Genomic DNA, 15,539 nt, shown 5'->3' on the forward strand with positions numbered 1-15,539 from the left:
GAAGATCCGCGAAAAACGGCAGACGGGCTGGCCCCACTAACGGCATGAATATCGGCTGATTTTTCATGCGGATGAAAATTCGGCCGATAAACAACCCGTCTATGGCCTGCATTAGCCTGGTAAGTGCTGAGATCTTCAGCACTATCAATATTTTATATCTGTTTGGTGAACTAGGTTAATCTTGCTGGAAATCTTGTAAACAGTCAGGCAAAGAGCCCAATAAGTTATTAGTTATTTTGTTTTGCATTAGCTCTGATGATTACAGAACCATTCCCCTTTATATTATGGCCCATAGCAGAAATGTGAGGTTCTGTGGCCCTATCTTGGTTCTTTTGTTCTTATACAGAAAGGTGAGTGAGAAATGGTATGCTTGCAATAAATTGCTTTTTGGCTTAGACCAGCCTTCAACCTTTTCAAAATGAAGGAACTTTTGAAACAATTTTTTGGCTTCATGGAACCCCTAATAATAATAATTTTATTTATAGCTCACAGTATATTAGTGTGATGGTGAGTGTGAAAAATATTCCTTACATTTGTGGTCCTTTGGAAGAATCCCAACCTTACAGATAGCTAAAAAGGTTATTGGTGTCAGTGGTTACTCTTTGAGGCAGAAATTGCTTTTTGCCTGAGGAACCCCTAGAAATCTCTAGGGTTCCACGGAACGGTAACCTTGGCTTAGACACCACTATATTTGTAAAGACGTAGCTCACCTATAAAGGAAACCTAGCATCAGGGATACATGGAGGATGCCTTCTTTAACCTCTTCTTCTGAAAATGCTGGTGGCTCTGCCATGTGCTTAGGGTTTCTGTTTGACATCCCTGGTATCATGGTTACTCTGGGAGGCAGAAATCACTTTTTGGCTGAGGAACCCCTAGCAATCTCTAGGGTTCCATGCAACGTTAACCCTGGCTTAGACACACTATATTTGTAAAGACATAGCTCACCTATAAAGGAAACCTAGCATCAGAGATACATGGAGGATGTTTTTTTTTAACCTCTCCTTCTGAAAATGCTGGGGGCTTTGCCATGTTCTTAGGACTTCTGTTTGATATCCCCGGTATTATGGTTACTCTGGGAGGCAGAAATCGCTTTTTGGCTTAGGAACCCCTAGCAATCTCTAGGGTTCCACGGAACGGTAACCTTGGCTTAGACACACTATATTTGTAAAGACATAGCTCACCTATAAAGGAAACCTAGCATGAGAGATGCGTGGAGGATGCCTTCTTTAATCTCTCCTTCTGAAAATGCTGGTTGCTCTGCCATGTGCTTAGGACTTCTGTTTGACATCTCTGGTTTAGAAAAATTCCTATTTCAGGTAAGTGACTCAGAAACTATTAAAACCAGGCAGTCAGGCAACATGTATTTTCAAAAGGAAGTCAGTGATGGCAGCCCCTAGAGTTGTCTCATGACGGGTTCAATTTAAGCATGTATAAAAAACTAAAGGTATATGAAGCACAGGGAGACGCATGCTCATGCCGTGTCAGTGTGTAGGCAGTAAGAAGTTGAACAGAACCATTTTCTTTTTTTCGAATTTTCCTTGGAGTACATAATTACTGTGTACTGATAGAAGGCTTTCTTCTAAAGATAGCATTGGCCTTTCAGAAGAAAGTTGCAGGTTAGACAAAGCCTAAATGATGGAATTAATCAAGTGACTTGGCTAATAATCAGCGTTACTATTCTCACTTCACCTTATGTGGCAGCAGACATAGCAGCTCATAAATATATTCAGCAGTGGGAAGCCACTGAGCTGATTTTCATGCAAAACACACTCCATTTGAGAGCAGCTTTCTAGGCAGTTCTGGGAGTAATTGGATGAATGGATAAATGGAGGGTTTCAAAATCCAAATAGGATTTGACAGACATTACGGCTTTCTTACCACACATACTTTAAATGGCACACTTAGCTACATACCTCCTGATTTATGCAAACGCTTAAAGTATTAGTGCTAAAGTAAATCACAATTGTTTTATAGTTGGAGCAAGGAAACCCTTCCTGGGTTCTGTTAGGTATATTTCATTTATAACAAACAATGCACAATTAATAAAGCTTCATGTGCCCTAAGTCTAGGTTCACACCTATGCAGGTTGTGTTTGAGGCATTTCTGCACTGCGTTTTGGCCGCGTTTTTTTTTTTCATTTATTCTTATTTTTCTTATTGCTAGACAGATTTAAAAAGAAAAATGCAGCAAAAATGCAGCTATAACACAATACATGCTTTTCTGCGTTTCCATTGAAGTCTATAGAACCAAAAACATAACTTTTTTTCATTCTAAGAAGTCCCTAACCCTTTCCAAAAAACGCATCAGTTGAAAACACGGAGATGTGAACCTGTCCCATAGGAGATCATGTTAAATGGACTGTACTGCAATTCTGCAAAACGCGGCAGAAAAACACTTAGGTGTGAACCTAGGGTATGTGTGTATATTAAAAATAAAAGTGCATTTTCTTCACAGCATGTTATAACGCACAAGGCTTAGGGCAAGTTCACACCTGAATCGCACAGGAACGTGTACTGTGTTCCTGCACAATTCTTGCATTTTCCCACGCAATGCGATTTTCCAATCCATTTATTTGCATGCGCTACTTTTAAAAATGTGCCGCACCATGATTTGGAGCACTGAGATTGCGATCTGCATTTGGGGTGCCATTGACAATATTTTGGTATTCACAGCAAATCGCAAAGGTTCAAGCACATTGTACGAAAAGCACCTTTCCCATACCAAGTTCTGGTGAGAACCATCCCTTTAAATGAAATTTAAGTTTAAACCTCACTAGCATTAAAAATGTCTCATATACTCCTAATACCTGTACTAAGTAACCCGTGTAAAAATGATATATATGCTTACCTTTTTTCAGGTAGCTCCACTCCAGTCACGTGACTCAGTCCCCGTGTCTAGCATGGGCTTCAGTGGGGAGGAGGGAGCGCCAACAACAAATGGGCCATAGGAGCAAAAGGTGACATCACTGCTCCCACCTTTTTCAGCCACTGTGGAGCGCTCCCTCCTCTCCCTGCATCTGCCGCTGGCAGACATAGAGGAGATCACGTAACCGGACCAGAGCAGGCTGAAAATAGGCAAGTATATACATTTTTTTTACACTGTAAGGCCCTATTCAAACCTGAGCTTAGTGGGAACACGTGTTCCCACTTGTGTGTTTTATGCACATTGCTAATCCACATTGCACTGGGTGCTGCCCACTTCACTTGAATGGACTGCCTATGCGCCAAAAACACCCCAAAGTAGTTCCAGAACGTTTTGATCGTGGAGCAGCGGGCGTTTTTATCACTGGACATTTTGGCACGTTTGTAGCATGTTTTGTCATGCGACAAATTTGCGGCAAAACAAAAAGTCTGCTTCCCATGCTTAAGGGGTTATTAACAATTATTGGCACCGCAACCACGAACCACGATTGCAGGCACGTTTGCAACACGTTTCTGAAATGCATGCCAAAATGCACATTTTTGTATGTTTTGTCATGCGTTCAGGAAACGCACAGGTGTGAACGCAGCCTAGTGGTAAGTAATTTGTCCTTAGTGCGTGTATGCAAGTAAGGTGCAATAACTGTGCTTGTGAATATTGTCAGCACTTTATAAATATCTAACAAATGAAATAAAGTATGCCCCCACGCTTTACGAATATTGGTAAATATTCAAATCTATTAAAGAAAAAAAAAGTGTCAGCGCTCAGTGATAGCGATTAGCTGCTAGCAAAAAGTGTTCATACACAAAAAGCACCAAAATAATACATAAATACAGTTATTTGCAGTGCTTAGATAAACACAAATGAATAGTAAACAACAACACCCGTGACAAAGTGTGTCAATCAGAAAAAGAAAATATATAAACAGTCCAACAATTTCAAATATTTAAGGACAATCTTCTACTGTGCATTATTACATCTTCAAATGGTTTCCACATACAGTATAGTGACTTGAATAGTACTGAAGCTCCACGTTGAGCCTGGGTTCACATATATGTGGTGCGGTATATCGCATGTGATTCGTACAGGAATCACATTTGTGTGCGGTGTGATTGGAGCCATACACTATACACTAACCATACACAACGCACCCGCACCAAAAACATGCAGGACCCTTTTTTTGGTCCACACTAGAATCGGATCGCATGGGTATTCACATCTATGTGATCCGATTCTGCACATCTCACCGCTTTTGGGGTATTGTTAACGTAACATACACACCCGCAGCAGTTTGCATGAATGTGGTGCGATTCTGATGCGAAATTCGCACAGAAAATGCTGCGAATTCTGCACCGCATCAGTGTGAACCAGGGCTTAATAAAAATGCACACTCACCAGACACAGTTGCTATCTAAATAAATAGAACAGCAAACAATGCTTTGTTAGAAAATGAAGCTCTTCTCCAAGAAAAGGTGCCCCAAACGAATCAATCTCCCTCCACCACTCTCTTAGCCCGTTGAGACCACAAAAGACCATCAACAATGAAAAAGGTCTTACAGTGTAGTAATTTTATTAAAAACGGATATCCAAAACCAAGAGCTTTATGAACATATATTAAAACATCCGACCAAAAGGTATTCACTTACATGTTTAGCCGCCAATCTCACATGAGAGTGGCGGCGGGAGAGTGGTGGCGGGAGAGTGGCGTATCACTACAATCTCTCTACAGCAGTTGAGTAAATATTGCTAAATATTGCTGATCTAATAGGTCTACCATTATAATATGTGGCCAGTTTTATGGTTGGACACAATCTGCAAACTGTTCAGAAAAAAAAAAAATACCAATACAGCAATAACCCACATACTTATTGAAACACATTTATTTTAAAGGTTTAGCACTGACGTAATGTGAAAGGTTTCAAAGGCAAATCATTCTTTTGTTCTACATTTCAGTTCCTGGGCTTTCTTCATACATACTGTAGATTTCCCTGGTGTGTATTCAGGTTTTAGGAATGTTTGTCTTTTTCATAATGTAAAACTTGATTTAATATTAAGCGGCCAAACCCTGCCAAGTCTAGACTGCCTACTTGAATGCAATGTACACTATACATCTCGTTCTAACCTTGAATCAGGTCCAACACGCAGTAGCAGCAATATCAATCAAAAGCAGACATTGCAATGACTAGGCGTGTTATGCTAGCATGACTATCTGCTCTGCACTTTTCCCCTGACTATGATTTATATATTAATGTATAGCTCTTATTTCGTATTGGATATCTACACATCATTCTTCAAAGATTTTTCTTTCATTGCCCAGAACTGACATGCTCTCACACCATAGGAAATGATATCCGCTGCTTTTAACCTTTGTAGATCCGGCTTATGAATCTTACCGTTGAATGTCAGGAGGACTCTTGCTTGCGGCTGCAGAGATTCCACCAGACTAATGGTGTAAATGGCTAGCCCAAACAAAACGCGGATCCCCACAAAGGCCATTTCAGTTTATCGTTAGTATCTTCTTTTAAACCAGACCAAGCCAACTGTAAAAGAAATATGTGATGCAATTAACTCCAAGTCTCCAACAACATTTGCCATACACATGCTGACCACTTGTCAATTATGAAAAATAAGATATAAAAATAGCACATAGTATTCAGAGAGTACCATACGTTCTATAAATTGTGATCATTCCATTTACCTTCTGAAAACAATGAGGTTGATTTACTAAAGGAGTTGAGACTATTCAGTAGAGTTAAAGAGGACCTTGAATCAAAAGGCAAGGTCTTCTTGGTTAACAACAAAACAACACAGACACAATGAAAGAAAAAAACATAAAAAAAATAAAAAAATCAGATGGGGTGGACCCCTCAGCGGATCCACTTGCTCAGCAGGGGGATCTCTTTGCTGATCCCCACTAAGCAAGCAGATGGCAGGTTTGTGTCCGCTCTGCTGATACAAAGCGGATGCAGACACAGCCCGTTGTTTTCTATGGGGCAGTTGAATGGAAATGATCCGCCTGTCCGTTTCCATCCAATTGTCATCCGATCTGATCCGCCAGATGGATAGGAAACGGATCCCAACTTGTCTGTTTTTAGTGTACAGGATCAGATCAGATGCTGGCGGTTGCCAGCAGGACCATGTCCACTGACACCCGCCGCTCCATAGGGAGCTATATATGGTCCGATCGGGACCGTCAAAAAAATTGACAGGTGGACCCGATCGGACCATCAGTGTGAAAGGGGCCTACAGATGTATGGGGTTGTACAAAAAAAACAAACAAACAACCATCCATACTCACCTCTATGCTGCAGCATCAGTGTAAGCTGCAGCTGTCCCACATTGGCTTCAAGATCCGTGACCGCTCAGTTCTCAGTCTGCTTGGGGCGATAAATGTCAGTCACCGCTTTCTGCTCTGCTCCTGCAGTGCTCATTGGAGCACCAGGCTGGGGAAGGAGTGGGTACAGCTGTTCTCAGCCACGTGATGACGATGACTTCTGCAGACGAGCTTTATGGGGATGCTGACTTCATTTTCCAGCAGGACTTGGCACCTGTCCACACTGCCAAAAGCACCAAAACCTGGTTCAATGACCATGGGATTACTGTGCTTGATTGGCCAGCAAACTCGCCTGACCTGAACCCCATAGAGAATCTATGGGGCATTGTCAAGAGAAAGATGAGAGACATGAGACCGAACAATGCAGAAGAGCTGAAGGTCGCTATTGAAGCATCTTGGTCTTCCATAACACCTCAGCAGTGCCACAGGCTGATAATTTCCATGCCACGCTGCATTGAGGCAGTAATTGCTGCAAAAGGGGCCCAAACCAAGTACTGAGTACATATGCATGCTTATACTTTTCAGAGGTCCGATATTGTTCTATGTACAATCCTTGTTTTATTGATTGCATGTAATATTCTAATTTTCTGAGATTGTGGATTTGGGGTTTTCATGAGCTGTAAACCATAATCATCACAATTATGACAAATCATGGCTTGAACTATCTTGCTTTGCATGTAATGAGTCTATCTCATATATTAGTTTCACCTTTTAAGTTGCATTACTGAAATAAATGAACTTTTGCACGATATTCTAAATTTTTGAGTTTCACCTGTATTTAGCTAAGGGAACAGTCTCTACTTCTTTAGTAAATCAACCCCAATTAGGGTGTGCTCAAATAGAAATGTAAGCGCATAGGACGAATGTTTCACTGACATGACTTCATTGACAAACTGTACCTTTTCTTTACAGATTAATTGCTGAGCATCTGCTCAGTATACAATTAAACAGAGATCTCTCACTCCCGAGCATGGGGCGTAATTCTCTAACAAAAATTCTAACGTGTACCTTTTCATGGTAGGTTATTCACTACTGGATTTCTCAATGCACAATGGCAGGTCTCCCAGTGATCCAGATAAGCGAATAACAAAAAGGCAGCACTATTATGATACTGTAGTAAGGATGTGTACACACTATAAACATTTCAGCAAGTTCCCGAGCAACTGGTCAAAATTTGCTACATGGATGGCCCTTGTGGCTGCCTCCTACCTGACAACCTTTGATTAAATATTGAAGGAGTCAAGCAGAAAATTGTCAACCGAACAGCCACTGCATCCAACCAGATGCAGCCGTTGTTCCGGTATTCTGACAGGTGCTGGTTATGGCTGTTAGAATACAATAGGCTGTATGAATTAGAATAGCACTAGATTCTTTCATCTGTATTGTATAGCCTGGATTCGATCTGTTAGATTATTTTGGCTCAGCCCACAGGCTGTACGAAAATATTCTATGTGTGTATTCCCATCTTAAAGTGTTTGTAAACCCTTACATATACCCAGTGAAATGAGTGGCCTCAGGAGATACCCTGGGGGTTATTTACTAAAACTGGAAAGTGCAAAATCTGGTGCAGCTCTGTATAGAAACCAATCAGCTTCCAGGTAATATTGTCACAGCTTAAGGCTAGGTTCACACCTATGCAGCTTGCGTTTGATCACTTTCTGCAGTGCCTTTTGCGGTGCATTTTGTGTGTCCGCACATGCGTTTTTGATGCGTTTTGCATTTTTTTTGGACAATTTGTGGCTGGACAGGTTACAAATGCAGCAAAAATTTGTTTAAAATGCACCAAAAAAAGCACACAAAATACAACACTTGCGTTTTATATGCGGTTCTATTGAAGTCTATTGGACTAAAAACGCAAACTGCTGCAGGAAAAGAAGTCCCTGACCCTTTCCAAAAAACGCACCCGCAAAAACTGCATAGATGTGAATGTGATCCATAGGAAATCATGATAAATGGCATGCATGGTGTCCCTGCAAAATGCATAGAAAAACATACAGGAGTGAACCTGGCCTAAAGTGTTACTAAACCCACAACAGTAAAATCAGTCTGTATATGCAGTAAAGCATGCTTGTTATACTCACTGTGGAACCTAAGGGGTTAATCCTCTGCATTGTGTAAAAAGGCTGTTTTATCCTGTCTTCTCTGATCCTCCCCCTCTTCCAGTGCCCCCCTCTTGCTAGAGGTGTTTTTTGGGGAGAGTACATGTGATGAAAACAGGGCCAATCAGCACTGTCCAAACAGAGATCAGGGGTTCTGCATCCTCCTAGAGCAGAAAGAAAACTCCTCCTACAAGCTTTAACCAGTGCTCTGCTGGACACTGATAGAAGTCACTGCTATAACTGCTGATGAGAAAAGGTATTTAGCAGTTTATATTTACTAAAATAATTGCATTTCCATGTTGTGTGTACTATTGGAGACCAGATATAGTGAATGCAGGGTTCGGGGTTTAGTAACACTTTAATCGAACAAGCTGAAGTTAGAAGCTGACTGGCTACCATGCACAGCTGCACCAGATTCTCAGTGCCCTAGTTTTAGTAAATCTCTCTCAGAGAGATGAAACAAATTCTTCTACATAAGTTGTATCTGTTTAACTACAGCCATCTGTCCCCAACATCCAATCAAAGTGCAGAATTTACACAGGATCACTCAGCTCTGAAAAGCAGGGGGTGGGGAGCTAAATGTACAATACGTGAGGAGATATATGAAAGCTGATTGGAGGGAAGGGACACCCCCCCTTCACACAGCAAACAGGAACAGAGCTGAGGCTGTTAATCACAGGCTGTGCCCTCCTCTGTCACCATTTCTTTTTCTTGGTGTCAGGAAAACTCGACAGAAGTGATTATAGTGCTTATAGCAATGGAAAAAGGCAATGGACAGAAATGACACTTAGTACTCTGGATTGAGACAAGTACACACTGTAGAGGGGTATGCTTTGTTCATATTTCATGTCTGAGGTTTACAACTACTTTAAATCCTGGTTCACATATATGCGGCCGTGTGGGCCGCGTTTTACGCAGGCACGAGAGGCTATTCGTTCGACACGCAGGGAAGAAGTCCCTGCACTTCTTCTGAAGACACAGCCTGCACGGGAACCTCAGGTTCCCAGTACGGTTGCGTATTCCAGTGCAGGCAGCGTGTCATTAGAACTAATGGCACCCGCCCGCGGGTCCGCATTCCTCTGTGCGGGTGGTGTGACTGCGCGGAGTTTACAGCGGATCCGCAGCAGCACCACCCGCACATATGTGAACCTAGCCTAAGTCCTAACTTCTAGAAGAATTCTCCTATTTGAAAGCTAACTCCACCTGCTGGAAATTGAGCCTTACGGAACAGAAAGAAAAGCCGGCCAACACAAGGGAATATGTCTTGTCCCCGTGTTCCATGAAGTGAGCTCATAACACGTTATTACAGGATGTTCCAATGTTTTACAACAAATAAATACTACCTGTGTACAGTGTGAACAGGCTGCTCTAGTTTATAACACAACATAATAAACTTGTCTATAAAAGTATAAACACAAAATGCCTATCCAAAATTGTTTCAGCTGTGACAACATCTCACGGACTATTCTTCAAACGCAAAGAACACATTAGAAGCTCATCGTCTGAAGACGTGGTAAGCTAAAACAAACCGAGTATCAGCTCTGTTCAAACACAAACCTAAATTGGGGGGGATTACCATTCACCGGGTGTAACAGCACGCCAATCTCTGCTGAAATGCAATGGGAGAAAGGATGAGCCGATGGACCGGTGACAGCTACAATCTGACAAACGTTCGCCTGTAGGCATGACTAGTCTATTTAATATCCCCAATCACATTTTCCAGCACTGACACACGCAGTAAATGTCAAGGCTTTTGATTTACAGTAATAGGCACATGTGCACTACACTTGCTCTCTACACAATTGAAACAGCATGTCTGCACTGACTTGCTTTGTAATTACAGTACATACACAGACCTTCATGGTCATTCAGTAAGACAGTGGAAAGGATTATTCCTGACAGGCAGGGGTTAATGCACTTTTCTTTATTAACCACTTGCCCTCCAGAGGATTTACCCCCCTTACTGACCAGGCCATTTTTTGCGATACGGCGCTGCGTTACTTTAACTGACAATTACGCAGTCATGCAACATTGTACATAAATGAAATTTATGTCCTTTTTCCCCCACAAATAGAGCTTTCTGTGGTATTTGATCGCCTGTGCGTTTTTTTTTTTGCGTGATAAACAAAAAAAGCAGACAATTTTGGAACAAAAAAAAAACTATAATTTTGACTTTTTGCTTTTAAACATATCCAATAACAAAAATTTAAAAAATCAAATTTCGTCATAAATTTAGGCCAAAATGGATTCTACTACATGTCTGCTAAAAAAAATCCCAATATGTGTAAATTAACTGGTTTACGTGAAATTTATAGCATCTATAAATGGCGGTATATATATATTGGAATTTTTTTTCTTTTACTAGTAATGACGGCGATCAAACACTTACTGCAGGGGGCATTCTCACATTGGGAGGGAACTAACTGCCACTGATATCTCCAGTGACACTAATACAGTGATCAGTGCTAATAAAAAGCACTGACACTGTACTAATGACACTGGGCAGGAAGGGGTTAACATCTGGGGCAATCAAAGGGTTAACTGTGTGCTGTGTGTGTTTTACTATGTAGACAAGCTGCTTTGTATTGCTCTGCTGTGCAGAGCAATACAAAGCAGCCTGTTTGTGCTGACAGGGGAGATATTTGTGTTGTGTACATACAGACCTCTCCCCTGTCAGCTCCACAGACGATCACCGAGGATTTGCAGCTGGGACCCGGTGATTGACATGCCAAGGAGCCAATAGCAGCATGAATAGAGAGCGCGCGCTCACGTCCCCTACCGGGATATACAAAATCACATATATATAGGTAATTTTGTGCATCCCTGCAGCCCTGTAACAGTACTTCTGCTATACGGCGATCGGGAAGCAGTTAAAGATGTATTACAAGCTGAATCGTGTGCTATTATTCAAAACAACCTGTTAGACGCTAGCTCACAGTAAAGCCTGCTACACATGATAAGAAAATTGGACAATAAATACCGCTTTCAAAGATCATTAGTTCACTGCTTTCGAGAGCTGATCAGTTAATGAGAAATGATACGAAAGGACAAGCACACAAATTTTTTTTGTATGATACCAGAATGAACAATTTTAATTTAATAAGTACAGTAGTCGTCCGTCAAAAAATAGAGTGACAAAAACCGTACATGCTCGGAAACGGAAAAAATACATTACAGTACAATACATTACATCACTTCCAAAGTTGTATTCTGTCTTACAAGAATTTTCCTAACTTTAGTAACCTCTTCATTATCAACATGAGACTAGCATGCAAAAAAAAAAAAACAGATGATCATTTGTCCGATATTCTCATCGTGTGTACGTAAGGCTGGCCATACACTATACAATCTGATTGGATAATCTCTGTACAGTTTTATTCAGAGTTACCAAAACTATGAGGACAAGCTCAACCAATATCTTCAATTAGTATCCAATCATAGAAGCACCTACACTACATAGTTGATGGTAGATCTAATGCAGATTGTATAGCATGTGGTCATCTTTAGAATGATGACACATTGGCATGTGTGCCACTAGCATCAAATTGCCAGAGGAAAGATTGATAAAAAATGCTGCTGGAGTCCCCCGATAGAATTGCTACCTCTGTGGACAGATGCCGCAAGATGTCATTCTGTAGCTGGCACAAATGCTAAATTTCAATCTTGCAAGGGCGGAAAGTGACATCTCACTGCCTCAGCTAAAGGGAGAGTGATTCCACAGGGACAACAGGCAGACTTTAGTGATCCTGTTGCTGCAGATTCTAACAAATTGTCAGCAGCAGGATAAGTAGGGTCACCTGCATGTCAACAGCCTAATCTGTACAAGGAAACATTGCTGCTCATTGATCTTCCTGAGTTACCACACTTGTCTTTGTCTTCTTTTCATTATTATGTATACAATGTTAATGTGTTCCCCCATGCCCAACACTTATGTGTCTGCATTTTCATGCATTGTTTGTGCATTTTGCATATGCTCCCATTAAAGTCCAAGGGGCCAAAAACGCAGTGTGTTATAGTAAAACAAAATAACACGAAAAGAGAGAGAGAAAAAAAAAAGGTAAATGAAAACAAAAAAGAAACTGAGACAATGCTCAGCTTTTTGTACTGGGGGGGATTACAATGCCCCAAGATGGGATTTTAGAGTGAAGCCAGTATTTGTCATATAATGACTAGTGATGAGTGCAATGCTCTGCTCCTTGGCAGGTGAGGAGGAATGTACTGCATATTTGTCTACAACAAAAGATCTGGAAGTAAGCCATGTGGGATCAGGGATAGATGAGGATTTCTGTGTGTGTGCGAGTGCAGGGAGGTGCAGGTGCCCATCCTATAATTCACTGTCAGAGCACACACAGAGGACACAGATCTATAGGACATACAGAGGTAGGAAACACTGACCTACAGAGCGGAGCACACAGAGATAGGGCACACAAACCTATAGGGTGCACAGACTAATAGGAGTCAGACCTATATGACACTCAATAGCTAGGACCTATACACCTCACATACCTATAGAACACACAGATCTATATGACACAGTGCTATGGAGTACACAGACCTAAGGGGCATATAGACCTACAGGGCACACAGAAATAGGGCACACAGACCTACAGGACACATAGATCTATATGAGACACAGACCTACAGGACACATAGATCTATATGAGGCACAGACCTACAGGACACATAGATCTATATGAGGCACAGACCTACAGGACACATAGATCTATATGGCACAGACCTACAGGACACATAAATCTATAGGGCACACTGACCTAAAGGACACATAGATCTATAGGGCACACAGACCTACAGGGCACACAGACCTACAAGACACATAGATTTATATGACACGCAGACTTACAGGACACATAGATCCATGTGACACAGCCCTACATGACACATAAATCTATAGGACACACAGCCCTACAGGACCCATAGATCTATAGGACACACAGCCCTACAGGACACATAGATCTATAGGACACACAGCCCTACAGGACACACAGATCTATAGGACACACAGACCTACAGGACACATAGATCTATATGACACACAGACCTACAGTACACATAGATCTATATGACACAGACCTACAGGACACATAGATCTATATGACACACAGACCTACAGGACACATAGATCTATAGGACACACAGACCTACAGGGCACATAGATCTATATGACACAGACCTACAGGACACATAGATCTATATGACACAGACCTACAGGACACATAGATCTATAGGACACAGACCTACGGGACACATAGATCTATAGGACACACAGCTCTACATGACACATAGATCTATATGACACAGACCTACAGGACACATAGATCTATATAACACACAGACCTACAGGACACATAGATCTATAGGAAACACAGACCTACAAAACACATAGATCTATATGACACAGACCTACAGGACACATAGATCTATATGACACACAGCCCTACATGACACATAGATCTATATGACACACAGACCTACAGGACACATAGATCTATATGACATAGATCTACAGGACACATAGATCTATATGACATAGATCTACAGGACACATAGATCTATATGACACACAGACCTACAGGACACATAGATCTATATAACATAGATCTACAGGACATATAGATCTATATAACATATATGACACAGACCTACAGGACACATAGATCTATAGGAAACACAGACCTACAGGGCACATAGATCTATAGGACACCCAGACCTACAGGACACATAGATCTATAGGACACACAGCCCTACAGGACACATAGATCTATAGGACACACAGACCTACAGGACACATAGATCTATAGGTCACCCAGACCTACAGGACACATAGATCTATAGGACACCCAGACCTACAGGACACATAGATCTATACGACACATAGACCTACAGGACACATAGATCTATAGGACACACAGACCTACAGGACACATAGATCTATAGGACACACAGACCTACAGGACACATAGATCTATAGGACACACAGACCTACAGGACACATAGATCTATAGGACACACAGATCTATAGGACACCCAGACCTACAGGACACATAGATCTGTAGGTCACCCAGCTCACTCAACCCTCTCTAATGCTCAGACTGGCACTTCCACAATAGGACTTATCCCATCACTTACCCAACTTTAGAGGAAATCAGAAGCTCTCAGCCATCAATGTCTCTCCCCAGGTCCTGGATTATCAGACTGTCAGATTTCATTGAGCTCCTTTCCCATCCCCAATCCCCCTCTTCTTAGTAAATCTCTTCCAGTGAGCCGCCTGCTGCTCCGACTTTGTAGAGTAATCCTGAGTGTGAACTCTTCCCAGGGCTGCGCTCCGCTCTGACACTGAATGGAAAGTAGCCGGGCTCCGATTACAGCTCTGCTCTCCTCTGCTCCCCCTCTCTCCCTGTGTCTGTGTCCTGCCTCCGTCATCACACCGCCTGAGCCAGCACTGCTCCGCCACACCCTCCTCATCACTCCTCATCCACCGATTACCGACACCATGGAGGGGACTCCACACATCGGGTCATCCTACTGATATCTATGAAGAGAACACTCAGCACGACTTTAAAGGAGACCCACACCTGACCACTTTCAAGCCCATTTCCCAAAGGGCGTCCACGTTGAACATTAAGACCCCATTAGCATCACACTAATGCTCTTTTCTCGTTTATTTTGCTCAATAGCAAAGGGCATCCCATTCCCTTGAACAGCTCATGGAGTATTTTGCACCTTTTTTAACTACTTGCCCTCCAGGGGACTTACCCCCTTCTTCCTGACCAGGCCATGCGTTACATTGACAATTGCACGGTCATGCAACCCTGTACCCAAATGAAATATATGTGCTTTTTTCCCACAAATAGAGCTTTCGTTTTGGGGGTATTTGATCTCCTCTGTGTTTTTAATTTTTTGCGCTATAAACAAAAGACAGACAATTTTGAAAAAAATAATAATAATTTTTACTTTTTGCTATAAAACATGTCCAGTAAAAAAAATTATAAATATCTAATTTTGTCATAAATTTAGGTCGAAATGTATTCAGCTACATATCTTTTCTAAACAAAATCCCAGTATGTGTAAACTAATTGGTTTACATGAAAGTTATAGTGTCTACAAATGGCAATATATACAGTCAGGTCCATAAATATTGGGACATCGACACAATTCTAACATTTTTG

At 41.7% G+C, this 15,539-nt stretch overlaps 1 protein-coding gene across 1 annotated transcript in view; it reads right to left on the reverse strand.

Moving 5' to 3' along the window:
• Positions 1-14,790, reverse strand: part of SEMA3C (semaphorin 3C) — a 198,632-nt gene extending 183,842 nt beyond the window's left edge. The window contains exons 1-2 of the mRNA XM_089685854.1: positions 14,500-14,790; positions 5,313-5,459 (exon numbers count right to left, since the gene is read on the reverse strand). Of these exons, the coding sequence (XP_089541980.1) occupies positions 5,313-5,415 (103 nt within the window). The 5' untranslated portion in view covers positions 5,416-5,459; positions 14,500-14,790. The remainder of the gene's footprint in view (positions 1-5,312; positions 5,460-14,499) is intronic.
• Positions 14,791-15,539: the final 749 nt, after the last annotated feature.

Source organism: Staurois parvus, unplaced genomic scaffold (genome assembly GCF_062004578.1).
Source record: "Staurois parvus isolate SC_StPar_1 unplaced genomic scaffold, SC_StPar_1.0 ptg000019l, whole genome shotgun sequence".
Taxonomy (NCBI): Eukaryota; Metazoa; Chordata; class Amphibia; order Anura; family Ranidae; genus Staurois; species Staurois parvus.